General features: G+C 35.6%; 1 protein-coding gene across 13 annotated transcripts in view; it reads left to right on the forward strand.

The window, feature by feature from the left end:
* The window catches only part of PTPRM (protein tyrosine phosphatase, receptor type M), a 457,910-nt gene that overhangs the window by 230,706 nt on the left and 214,738 nt on the right, over positions 1-12,466 (forward strand). For all 13 annotated transcript variants that reach the window (XM_017738297.1, XM_017738298.1, XM_017738300.1 and 10 more), the window contains exons 9-11: positions 2,921-3,030; positions 5,551-5,752; positions 9,440-9,542. In XM_017738297.1, coding sequence (XP_017593786.1) covers positions 2,921-3,030; positions 5,551-5,752; positions 9,440-9,542 — 415 coding nt within the window. The remainder of the gene's footprint in view (positions 1-2,920; positions 3,031-5,550; positions 5,753-9,439; positions 9,543-12,466) is intronic.

Raw genomic sequence — 12,466 nt, forward strand, 5'->3', positions numbered from 1 at the left:
CTAAAGTTCCAGTATCTGTTTGAAGAAATTTCAGGTGATTTTCAGCAGTATCCTCATGTAAGCTCCTCTGCTGAGTGATGTGCTCAGCACTAAATATTTGTTCTTGATTTGTGGTTTCAGTTTCTCTGTCTTTGGCTTTCTAACCACTGGACACTGTTAGTTGCTTATTCACACTATATTTCATATACAGGCATTTAAATATACAGATAGTCCCTTCCTTTTAATAATTTTCAACTCACATGGGGTTTTCATGTCTCTTTTTTTTAAACTTGTTTCATTTTGAGTAATAATAAATATAGTAAGTAATAAATAATGTAATTTGCTAATGTCTTTTCTGAGCAGAGACAGTAGGATTGGGTAATGTGTCTCTTCAATGCTCTAATAATATTGCATGAAAAGGTTATACCATCCTCCCAAGTCTTCTGTGATATTATTTTGATTACACATGCAGAGAGTTTATTGGAGGTCTCTTGGCTACAATACCAAAATGGGACTTCCTTGTTGAATTGGTCATGCACCAGGAATCAGTTTCACCTTTCCAGAATACTCTGTGCTGATATATAGCCCCTTAGTTCCCTCTACAAGTGTACCTTAGTTTTTTTGACCTCGGTTTTGCTGTTTTAAACGCATACAGTTAAAAGGAACCTTATCAAATGACTGGCATTGCTTTATATAACAGATCTGCCCTCTTTCCATTTTTATCATCTGCAATCTGAACAGGAATGGATTTGTATTTTCTTCCAGATCAATGACAGATTTACTTTAAACATGTTGGAAATATTTCTAATGAAACCTGCGGCAATGATGAGCTTCTTTTATAATAAATACTTGAAGTCTGTCATTTAAGCTTATTAAATTATTTAATACATGCTGTATTGGTTTTATGTAGTACTAATTTCTAATCAAAATATATGAGGGAATAAATGAAACTATTTAGGAATATATAGCTACTAATGCAACAGATTCAACAAGGCATAGCTAACAAAAAGAAATGTTTAATTAGAATTAATTGTGCTGTCATGCTCTAAATTTAATTCGGTTCAGTTGTAGGATGACAACACTAGAGAGCTTGGGGATGTTTATGTGTTTTATCTAAAGTTTCTTATTCCTGGCCCTCTGGAACTTCATTTTATTTCAGGACCTATTAAAAACTAGCATCCGTGTCTGAGAGAATACCTTGAAAAAAATTACAACTTTTTAGCATATGGTGTACATTCAGTGAAGTATGTAAGTCTGAATGTAAAACAACAGAGTATACTGACCCAAATAATCATCATCATTTTTCAAATCACACAATCATGTTTGTTGCAAGGGACTTTGAGAGCTCATTTAGTCCAACCTTCTGCTCAGAAAAGATCAAGTGATAGCAGATTGCTCGAGGCCTTGTACAGTAGAGTTTGAGTACATCTCTAGGTGACCTCTGCCAGTGTTTGAACCCCTCTTTGTGGCTCAGCTGCTCAGAGTTTGTGACCTTCAGATAATTTGAGAGGTTACCATAGTGATTTGCTCTACTTCCAGCCTATTTACACTGTATTACATTCCTCTTCCTTTACACATAAATCATGAACCTCATGATTCCAAATGAGTTTTGCCAGTTCTCTCCTATTTGGAAACAAGGTTTGGTGCCCAGAATTAAGGTTGCCCTAAAGGTGTCATTTTATCAGTGCACACAGGGCTGGTAAGCCAGTTCAGAAACCATCACCTGTGTCCATGGAGCATCCACTTAGTGGAGCAAAGAACTCTGTGGAGAGCTATGGAGAGGTGACAACAAAGTCTTAAACCTTGTAAACTCCGATACCAACAGCACAGAACAGTAGGAAGTTCTACCAGATGTGTAGAGGAAGTTCCGTACCAGAAGTGTCAACAAGAAGGAGTCACCAAATGTCTTGCTTGCAGATCTTTCTCTTCTTTAACTGTTTGGGTAAATTTCAGTAAGGGACCTGAGAAGTTATTTCAACTACTACAGCAAGGGGCTTTCATCTTCTTTCTGTGGGAAATGTTACATGTATCTTTTTATTGGATTTTCACATGGAGTTTGTGGAAAAGTGCTAACGCCTTGATGCCTGTTGCTTCACAACAGTCCTCTGTTCATTTTTCAGGATTTTTTTTTCGCATTACTTTGCCAGTGTTGTTACAAAATAAAATCCCAGATACAAGTCCATGTGCTGTTTACACGTCTCCTCTGAAAATTGCATTGTCTTGGGGATAAAGCAATGGTTGCAGAGCAAACAGGCAACACAAGTAGATACCTGAGAGCAGTTGACAAACCTTGCATCAGAACCTTCTGACATCCCTGACTCTTCATGGGTCTTTCTTCCACATTAAGAGACTTCAAGAAAAATTAATAATGTCAGAGTTTTAGTTTAACTGTTTCACACTTTCCTTATGTCCATCCCGTTGTAGGTCTTCAGCCCTAATGTGAGCGTTGCTGTTCTATGCAATATGTGGCTCGTCTTTCCAAGATAACTTTTCTAGTTCAGTCTTCTGAAACTATACCTTGTTATTTCAGTGCCTGTCCATTTTCATATATGAATGTTTAATATGTTTTCCACTTCCAGAAGTAACGCTGTTGATAAGTAGGTATCACAAGTAGATTTTATTTGCAAAAATTTCTGTTTGAGATATCCCCTAGTTCCTTATACAAAGCTGATTTGTCCTTTTTTTTAATTATCAATAGAGGTTTGCAGGAAATTTGTGGTGCTCACTAATTTGTTCTTACACTGAAGGTGACACATAACAGCACTGTCCTGTTAAATAAATCATTCCCCTCCTGAGCTACCCTGGCCTTTGCTTCAGTCTTTGGGGAAATTATGGTGGGGTGGTTTTTATGCCTCAGCAGTACAAATATTTAAACAGAACATGTCCGTCTGAAATTTTCCTTAAAACCACTTTGTTGTTTTTTTTTTTCCCAATCTTTTAGTCCCGAGTGCTGTGCCACTTGAATCCATTCAAGGGAGTACCTTTGAAGAGAAGATTTTTCTTCAGTGGAGAGAACCAGCGCAAACATATGGTGTGATTACTTTGTATGAGGTATCTAGAAATTTGCCACATTTTATGTCTAGTTTTGTTTTTCCAAAATGCATAACCATAAGAAAGTTAATATGTTTTTACAGTTTATGTAAAATTAACTTCATTTTAAAAACAGTAACCATTTAAAAGTAAATACAATGTAGAAGTGAATTACGCAGGACCCAGAATGTCCTTGAGTTACCAGCTTCAAGAAAACTGATAACATGATACAACATTCTATCTAGTACTCTAGATCAAATATTTAAAAGATTGAAAGGCAGATCTTAGCAAATTCATTAAAAAATAAGAGACATAAGACAGTGGTTGCGGTCAACATCACATTTAGATAGGAGTCATTACAGGAAGTTTACTCTAATAGAAACAAGCAGGCATAATTTAAAAAAATCTAATTTTTTTAAATGCAAATTCAAAAAAATTATATGTTGTTAGATGTCTAAAAATTACTTCTTTTCCTCCTGTGGAACCTTTGCATGAATACCTCTTAGGAAAATTGACAAAAGACTGCACAGATTAAACTGTCAGACAGTAATCACTGTTAAGCTTCTTACCTGACCTTACTACAAAATTGGTATTGAAATGCTTTGTTTAAAAAAAACCCACCTAAATGAGATACGGTGTAAAAGAACAGTTAAATTGAATGGTAACCTATTGATACTGTTTTGAAAACTACTTTATTGTAAGAGGATAAAGTGTTATGAAAAAGTATGAATTGATTTTTTGTTAAGCTAACAACTTTCTAGCTAGTTTGACAGTTGCCTTTATTCAGGAATCAGAATGGCTTAGTTAAGTGTTAATGGTGTTACTGTTGCTAGGTTAGTGTACATAGAAGCACACAGTGGTATATCCCATTTCTACTGAGGAACATCCCTGCATGTCTAATTCCATTGCTGAGGAGTACACCCACTGTACCCAGGCAGTTCATCCTTAAATGTATGCTCACACATAACTCCATCAGGTGTATTGGGACAGGTGTATTCAGAGATGTATTCAGAGCTTGACCTGAGTTCTGCATGATCCATGGAAGAACTTACTTCACTGTGGAACATCGGCCCCTTAGCTATCTAATAACTAAACACTGCAAAAATTTTGTAAGAATCTAACATAGACGGCGGAATCTGTATTTAAAACCTAGTTGTGGTGGTAGTTGACTAACCTGTGTTTTAAAATCTATAAAAAAAAGTTATGACCCACAAGCCAACATAACAGCACTTAGCATGAGATACAGAGATTCATGTGAGCAGTATGTTACCTTAATTTCTTTACTGATAAAAAGTTCAGACAGTTGGTAGTTTAATCTTCTGTCATCTGTTAGAATTAGAAGGGATAGTTGGGTGCTTTTTAAGGTGCTTTGAGTTCAGTTTATGGATGAGGATTTGTAGAGGATATGCCTATATCTACTGAAATAAGGTCGGGGTTTATCTAAATGGTATGAAAGTTTTTATTACTAATTTTCAGCACTTCATTGATGTTATATTAGATGGTTCATATAAAAATCAATTTTCATTAAGTCAGCAGTTTTAGGAAATTGCAAGTGTTTAAGGTATGTAACACCAACACTTGGATGTGTCTATGTACTGTATTATGGGTCTTCTTAATTAAAGTGATATTGAATAAGTATAGCAAAAAGAATGTCAATTACCACTTTTAATAATAAGGGGTTTGGAATTATTTGTGTAAAAATGAAACTTTAAAAGCAAAGAGGAGGGGTGAATCATTTTCACTTTTCTAATTTTTTAAATGTCTTTCATATTTTAAAATTCTCATTACAGTGCACAGAAATCAGTAATTAATAGAAGAAGTCTGGATCAAGTTTTACTGTGAACTTACATTAACATTTCTAATGAAAACTAAAAAAACTGTTTGAATCAAGGAAGGAACTGAGGATACAATATACACTGCATATATTACTTAACATTTATCTTTTCTTTCCTCCAAATGAGAATCTGACCTAGGTACAATATAATAACCTGAAAAAATCCAAATTAGCAATTGTAATAGCTAAGCTTCAGACTAAAATAGAAGCTTTACCCAATTTCTGAAAAATTTGCCTTAAGCTGCCCTTATCATTTTTTACAGATAACCTTATTCAGGGCAAAGTGTAATTACAGTGAAGTCAGCTGGAACTTGGGGTTTACACCCTCCCTTATTTACTTCTCAGTTTTTACCTGTTTGTTTTGGTTTTGTTACTGGTGCTGATCAAAACCAACAAGTAAGATGAATTCAAAATGTGACACTGTTAAAGCCAGCATCTTGAAGGAATTAACGTAAGCCTGAACCCATCCTTTAGAGTTGTAATCCAGCTGCCTCTAAGTCTCTGTATCTATAAAAGTAATAACTCACACGAGTTACGACTCAGTTCCTGTGCTTCTTCGTGGGATTCGGGATTTGAAGAGTGTAAGAGAGTAAGATAGCTTATCATAAAATGTCTGACAGCGCATACATCAGAAGGCTTTACTGGATAAAGATGCAATCTCTGTCCATCTGCTCAAGGCAGTTTATAGCTTTCTTGTTCTTTTGCAGATCACCTACAAAGCAGTCAGTTCCTTTGACCCAGAAATAGATTTATCCAATCAAAGTGGACGAGTCTCAAAGCTAGGAAATGAAACTCACTATCTCTTTTTTGGACTGTATCCTGGCACTACCTACTCTTTTACCATCAGAGCCAGCACAGCTAAAGGCTTCGGACCTCCAATAACAAATCAGTTCACGACTAAAATATCAGGTACTTGATCAAAGAATATTATCATTTCCTTATGATAATGAGTTGGGTGATTCTTTTCTTGTTTACTTCTTTAGAATTTAGCAAGCAGCAAATTGAAAAAGGGAAGAACACGTTCATCCCCATAGATGTCAAAGTGACATATATTACCATATCTGAAGAACTTCCAAGTGCTTAGGTATTAGCTAGTATTTTGAAATTCCTGTTCACAACTGTAACATATCACTCAAGAAACCCCTATGAATTATGTGTTTGCAGCCAGTGCCAGCTGCAGTTGCAATATTTAGCATAGGGTTTTTTTGGATCTGAAGATGAGGGTTTCATTCAGACCTTAGTCAGCCTTGACATGATTCTAAATTAGTACAGTAACAGTGCTGGAAAATCTCCTTAATGAGCCATGAACAATCGAGAGTAGAGCAGAGATGCTGTTCGTGTAGAGCTCGCTTAGAAACTGTAGTTAGCTGCCAGGCTGCCTGTGTTCCTGACAGGCGTGGGGACTGAAGTGGATATGAAACTGTATTAGCCGAGAACATCAGGACTAGTGGTTTTCAGATAACAGCAGCATAACTCTGTCACTTCTGCAGATCCTTGACCAATATTTCAAGCCCTCCCTTGAGGCAGAAGAACACTTCATTGAGGGGATGGAATGTTATTACATCCTCCAGAATGCTTATGTAATTGATGACAAAATGTTTTGCAAAGTTACAGTTGAAATCCCTTTATTCTTCACTTCTCTACAGTCTGCTTCAGAATTAAACTGGCCCCTTAATAAATTGGCCCCTTGATAATACTTATAGAAAATTGCCTTACTTATTTGTGGTCAACTGTGCTTTCCAGAAAGCATTTGTGTACAAAATCTTCTCTTTTACTCTCATTCTGTGTACTTCTTCCCCACCCACCCCTCATTTTCTGTCCTCACTGGAATGAAAAAAACTGACACGTGTCAATCAGAAATAAAATTATTTCTTCTATATTGTTGTAAGAAAGGGCAGTTAATGCAAGGTGGAAATTATTGCCAGTGCAGGTGTTTGTAGAGAAACAAAAATGTTGTTAGTTTTCAGGTTAGACAATTAACTCTGTATGGAACATGAAACATAATCAACACTCATCAGTAAAGATGGAGTTTGTTTTCCATCCCCCTTCCTATACTGAGCAGAAATTTCCTCCGTCAAAAACCAATTTCTGACACAGCAAAACTTTATATGAGTTAGGATGATGAGACCACCCCTTATTAGAATGAGGAATGGGGACTATTGAGTACAGATGAGAATCTGAACATTTGGGCATAGTACTGGACCTTAAATTGTTGTTTTCTAAAATGATAATGTCACCAACAAAAATTCACTAGTGGGAACAGGCATTGCAGGCATGCTTGAGGGTGAGACCTCCGTGTGGCGAGGTTCTGCGAACTGTCTGGTCTGCACCACACTCTCATTGCTTCCTCTTAGTTACTGTACTAACAAGGAATGTTCATGCCTTGTCCATAGGTAGTTAAAACCAATCTCTGATGAATTTAAAATAGAAGCAAAATGTGTGTATTTTTTAATATACTTGAAAAGTCACGACTGGCATTTTAGCTGTTGAATATGGAACCCTCTTTGCAGTGCTATTGGCTGTGATCTCATTGTCTCACTGGAAAGCTTTGAGGCTCTTTCATGTGGCCAGTGCTCTCCATTTTGGACCGATGTGAAACAGAACTTCTCAGCGTTTCTGGGTGAAAGTTTCACTATTTTTTGGAACAGATTAGGTGCAATTTGATCAATTTCCGCATTTTACTTTGTCTAATTCTAGACTGCCTTTTATTCTAAATAACAATCTCTTAATTTCCTAAGTGTTTTGAATAGTACTCTTATATACTGTAAATAGTTGTTGTGTTTTATTTTTATATTATGTGAATATTTCCTGTTTTCTCTGCTTGTTGGTTAGTTCCTTCTTTACGTGTAGGCAGTGTGGAGGAGGAAGAGTCCTAATTTAGACAGGGAAAAATGGAGAAAAGAAAAAGTAGCCAGGACTAAAGGTTATGACTGGGAGAACCACCTGGGACAGGAAGATAGTTTTGGTCTTTGTAGGGACACTAAAATTAGTAAAGAGAACTAGTAGGGACTTAGGAGTCATAAATTAGGAAAATCAAAAGACTTGCTAAGGTATGGGCAGGAGACTAAGCTTAGACGAGAAATGACAGAGCATTCAAAAAATGTTCAGAGCTCATACAGCTTCTTGGAGATACAGTTCCTATCCGTCCTTGTTTTCAAGATGGTCAGGTTGAGAATGGGACTTTATATGAACAAGTTCTGGATATTCAAAACTGCAAAATGTGCCTGAACCTTTAAAGTAGTGTGTAATAGTATGACTTTAGTGGGTGCCCAAATTACTTAAAATGATTAGTCTAAATGTTAGTGCCTTATATCCAGGATTGTAAACAGAATAAAACCCTCTGAGCTTACAAGGAGGTTTTTGAAGATTAATTTTTTTATTTGCGAAATATTTCAAAACTGATGAATAGCAATGCAAAGCAGTGGGGATTTTAATGTTTTCACAGAAGACTTAGGAGTTGCGGAGTGCAGTGCAATTCGTAATGCAGTCCTTACTTGGATATGTAGGGCACTATGGATAAAGAGAGAGAATGTCGTTTACCTTTCAAGTAGATGCAGATACTACTGGGAAAATGAAAATTATTCTAAAATACACTTGATAATAATTTGCTAGAGGTTCATATTACCCGTATGTGAAGCATAATACACTCTATTGGTATGGTGCATGCAAAGTATCCAGTAAGATGAAACTGTATGAATTGAGAAGAACTAAATGAATCTTTGGAAGCATCTTCTAAGGAAAAGATCTTACCCACCAAATGTATTTTCCATTTTAAGCGAGAATTAGTTTAGGGACGTTAATTGCCCAGCATTATTCCTGCAGTCAGAAGAGACCATTGCAATCACCACTTTTTGCTTCTATAGCCTTTAAATTTGTTAATTGTGCATCTTCATTAACAACTGAACAATAAGGATACGGCAGCCTGTCAAATAACCAATTAACTGAGTAGCCTTCTCTCCAATGTAATGATACAAATGTGAGTAGATGATAGCTCTGAAGAAAGTAGGAACAGTAAAAGGCAATAACTGAGGCATCATTTGTTTTAATCACAACTGTAAATCTTTAATGAAGACACAGTTTGCAAAAGTGCTGAGTGAGGCTTCAAACTAAGATGAACTCTCATCTTGGTGGACAATAGACACAGGACAGTTATAGCACTAGTTAAAATTCCAGGAGAAACAGATTCTGAGAATGCATCCTGATACAACTGACATACTGAGAAAGCTGGGCTCAGTTTCAAAATCTATAGTCACTTCAGCATGCACATTTGCAGATGCTGTTCTTAAGATAACTTTTCATTTCCAAGTCATGGATTCTCAATAGTTTCTGCAAACTTACTCACACTAGTATCTGTTTCCTGTCTTGAAATTGGCAGTGAGCTGGTATTTCTTTATTTGGGATTTGTTCTTTATTTTTTTTCCTGAAGTTATTTAACAGTTGTCTCATGCTTGCATTGTAACAGAAAGCATCTTAGACTTGTAGTATATGGTCTTTGTATTTGAAGAAGCCTTTAAAATTCCATATGCAAATAAAGATACAGCTCTTGGAAGAAGAAATACAGGAATAATGATTTATTTGCCTCTTTTCTTATTCTAGCACCGTCTATGCCACCATATGAACTTGAAACACCTTTGAATCAAACTGACAGCACTGTGACAGTCTTGCTGAAACCTGCACAGAGCAGAGGCGCTCCTGTCAGGTACTGGGGGAAAAAATCTTTATGAAATTAAAAAACAAATTGATTGATTTCTTGAGCGTATTTTCTGGGGATTTTCTACACAGCAATCAGTGTCTAAATTCATGTCTGTATTAGCTCTAATTAAATTAAATAACTGAAGAAAATGAAAGTGCTTTGATGTTGAGTGTTCATGTATTGTTTAAAGGATTTGATCCAGATGCAAGTGGCTTGTTCTTTGAAGATAAGGAACAAAGCCATAGTTCTGTTGTGTGGGTGGCTTCTTTAAGGTAATTGCTTACTACAGTGTTATAAGTTCAAGGGCATATCACATTTTTTATGCTGAGCTACTGTCTTTAATATTCAATCTTCTTGTTTACTCCACAGATTTAAAATAGTCAACTCTTAGTAAGTTAGCCAATTTAAACAGTATGTACTGTAACATTCATAAAGTATTTACATTATTTGACCATGATAGCAGAAATAATAGTTTAAAAAATCAGCCTGGAAAATCAGTATCTTGGATTCTTTAGTGTTGTATAGCATCTGTTAATGACTTTCCAGTTTTCAGAGGTTTATCTCCCTGCCAGATACATGGTACTTTGTAAGTTTTTCATTGATTAGAATAAAAGATGCCTGATTTTCAGTGAAGAAGACAGAGAAACGGTTAGATTATTTTAAATGAGAACCAGTAATGAGCTCAATACTCTGAATAAACAAAAAACAAAGATGAGAGAAAGATTTTTCAGAGCTATATTTTGTCTAATTGTGTATCCTCCTTAATACTTCTATTACTGTAGGAAGAGTTTCCATCTATACGGAGTGGCTATCAAATATTTTCATCCTGATGCTGAAGTTTGTGATCATTTCTGTTTGGGAAATACAGATCTGGTGTGCTCATACATGCATGAATGAAAATAAATGTTCCTTGGGTTTCTTCAGAATATTCATACAATTCATATAATTAGGGTTTTTTCCTATTAGTTATATATATTATATGTACATAGGTCTGCATTTTGGAAATGCTATCCAATCATTCATTCAGACAGCTTTTTAAAAAGAAAATCTAGCACATTGCAGAAGTCTGAACCATCTGAGAAAAAAAGCAGAAAACATTAGAGCACATTTAATGAAACTGATTTAGCAGGTTAGTTTAAAAGCAGAATTATTTGATATTTGTCTGACTTTATCTCACAAAGCTATAGTGTAGTCTTTCTGAATCCAAGCATCTGGATGAAAATGATAGAAGTTGGAGTCATTGTTTAAACATGAATGTATTAGGCTATTAATAAAAAAATGGTTTCAGTCCTTTTATCTATATCATGAACTAAAGATGATTGGCTCCTGTACAGTAGTGACATATCAGAAACTTCACTGACAATAGGAGGGAGCTCGTTAGGAGATGAAAGTCTGCCAAATAAGTGTTTGAGTGGTTAGGGAAATAAGAGGAGAGATTTAAAGTGACATGAAGCTATAGAACTGACAGATAGAACACACAGCAGCAAATTTACCGAGGTCCATTGCAACAGGTCTTAAAATAAAATGAATGCTGACTGCAAACTTAGAGTGTAAATGCTGAGTGAGGCAGAGTGAAAATGAAAGTAAGAATTTCTTAATACTTCTAACATTTTATAGTACATTCCACTTGCAAGCACACTGTTTGCAAGACACATTCTGCATATGGATTTTATCATCTTAATCTGTATTCATTGGGTGTTAAAAGTTTAGTCATACTTCATTTATCCACACCACTAGGCAAGAAGCCTTGTCTATTGATTCTGCTACAGCTACCGGCTTGGTTAATGCAGATATTTGAAACTGCACTAAACTTGCAGTGTAAATGACTGTTGTTGTTTTATTGATCTACACATCAGCCATGACACATAAAATTCATCAGTTCCTGAGATGGAGAAGGAGAGCGCCAACTGTCATTCAAGTCAACAAAGCTGATACCTGAGGTCATTCTGAAGTCCAGCTTTTTTTCCTGTGGTTAAATTCTTTTTCCCTTCTTAAATAAGAAAAATCTTTTTTATTTTATGCCACTTAGAATCTGCACACAACGAGCACAACATCAAAGGAGAGAAGGCGTAACGCTGATTGTTTAAATGTTGATTCAAAAAACCAGACTTTATAGAAATGTTCAGAAAACTCTGTTTACAGTGATAAAGTACACATTAATCATGAAGGCCAAATGGCATTCCACGTTGTTTTAGAATTCATAAGACTGGACATGATTGAAATGTATTTTGTCAGATATTTAATACAACAAATACTGCTTGTTTTGTCTCCAGTTTCAGGTCCAGCATGCTTTATGGCTGTTGCTGTCTTTGTTTCAAGGAGATTATTTTGGAATTATATATACTTAAAGCAGTAATGCATTCAGTAGTGATGAATGTATGCACTTCTTTAACAGCTGGCTAAGCCATTTTGATTTTTAGAATGATTGTAATTTGCAAGGCTTAAATGAAACAAAAAATGTTTAATTTAAGATGATCGCTCTGTGGAAATTGTGTAATATGGGTCTTATTGTGGATATTCTCTTGTTTCAGATATTTCAATTTAGGAGTCAGTAAAGTTTTGAAGAATTTACATAAAAAGCATACAAATGCAAATATTTTTTCTATGAGGGCCCTTCAACATTTGTTGAGGGGGGACTCACTTTTCCAAGGTAATACCATTTGTGTATTTTACTTCTTCAGGGCAAGTTAGCCTAAATTTTAGAAAACTCTGGGGCCAAATTTTCTGCAGATGTTTCAATTGGTCAGTGCCATATACTTAACTAAGGAATGCTAATTTATTGCACAGATCTGGCTCATACACAGGAAAGAGAACTGTAACGCTCGGTTACTGCCTGCATTTAGTGCTATTTATACATTGATCTGAGTTAGAAAGAATTTCAGGTTGTTTGTCACATTCCATTATAAAAGGTTCTTGTGATCTTTCTCTGA

Source organism: Corvus brachyrhynchos, unplaced genomic scaffold (genome assembly GCF_000691975.1).
Source record: "Corvus brachyrhynchos isolate BGI_N302 unplaced genomic scaffold, ASM69197v1 scaffold106, whole genome shotgun sequence".
In the NCBI taxonomy this organism is placed as follows: domain Eukaryota; kingdom Metazoa; phylum Chordata; class Aves; order Passeriformes; family Corvidae; genus Corvus; species Corvus brachyrhynchos.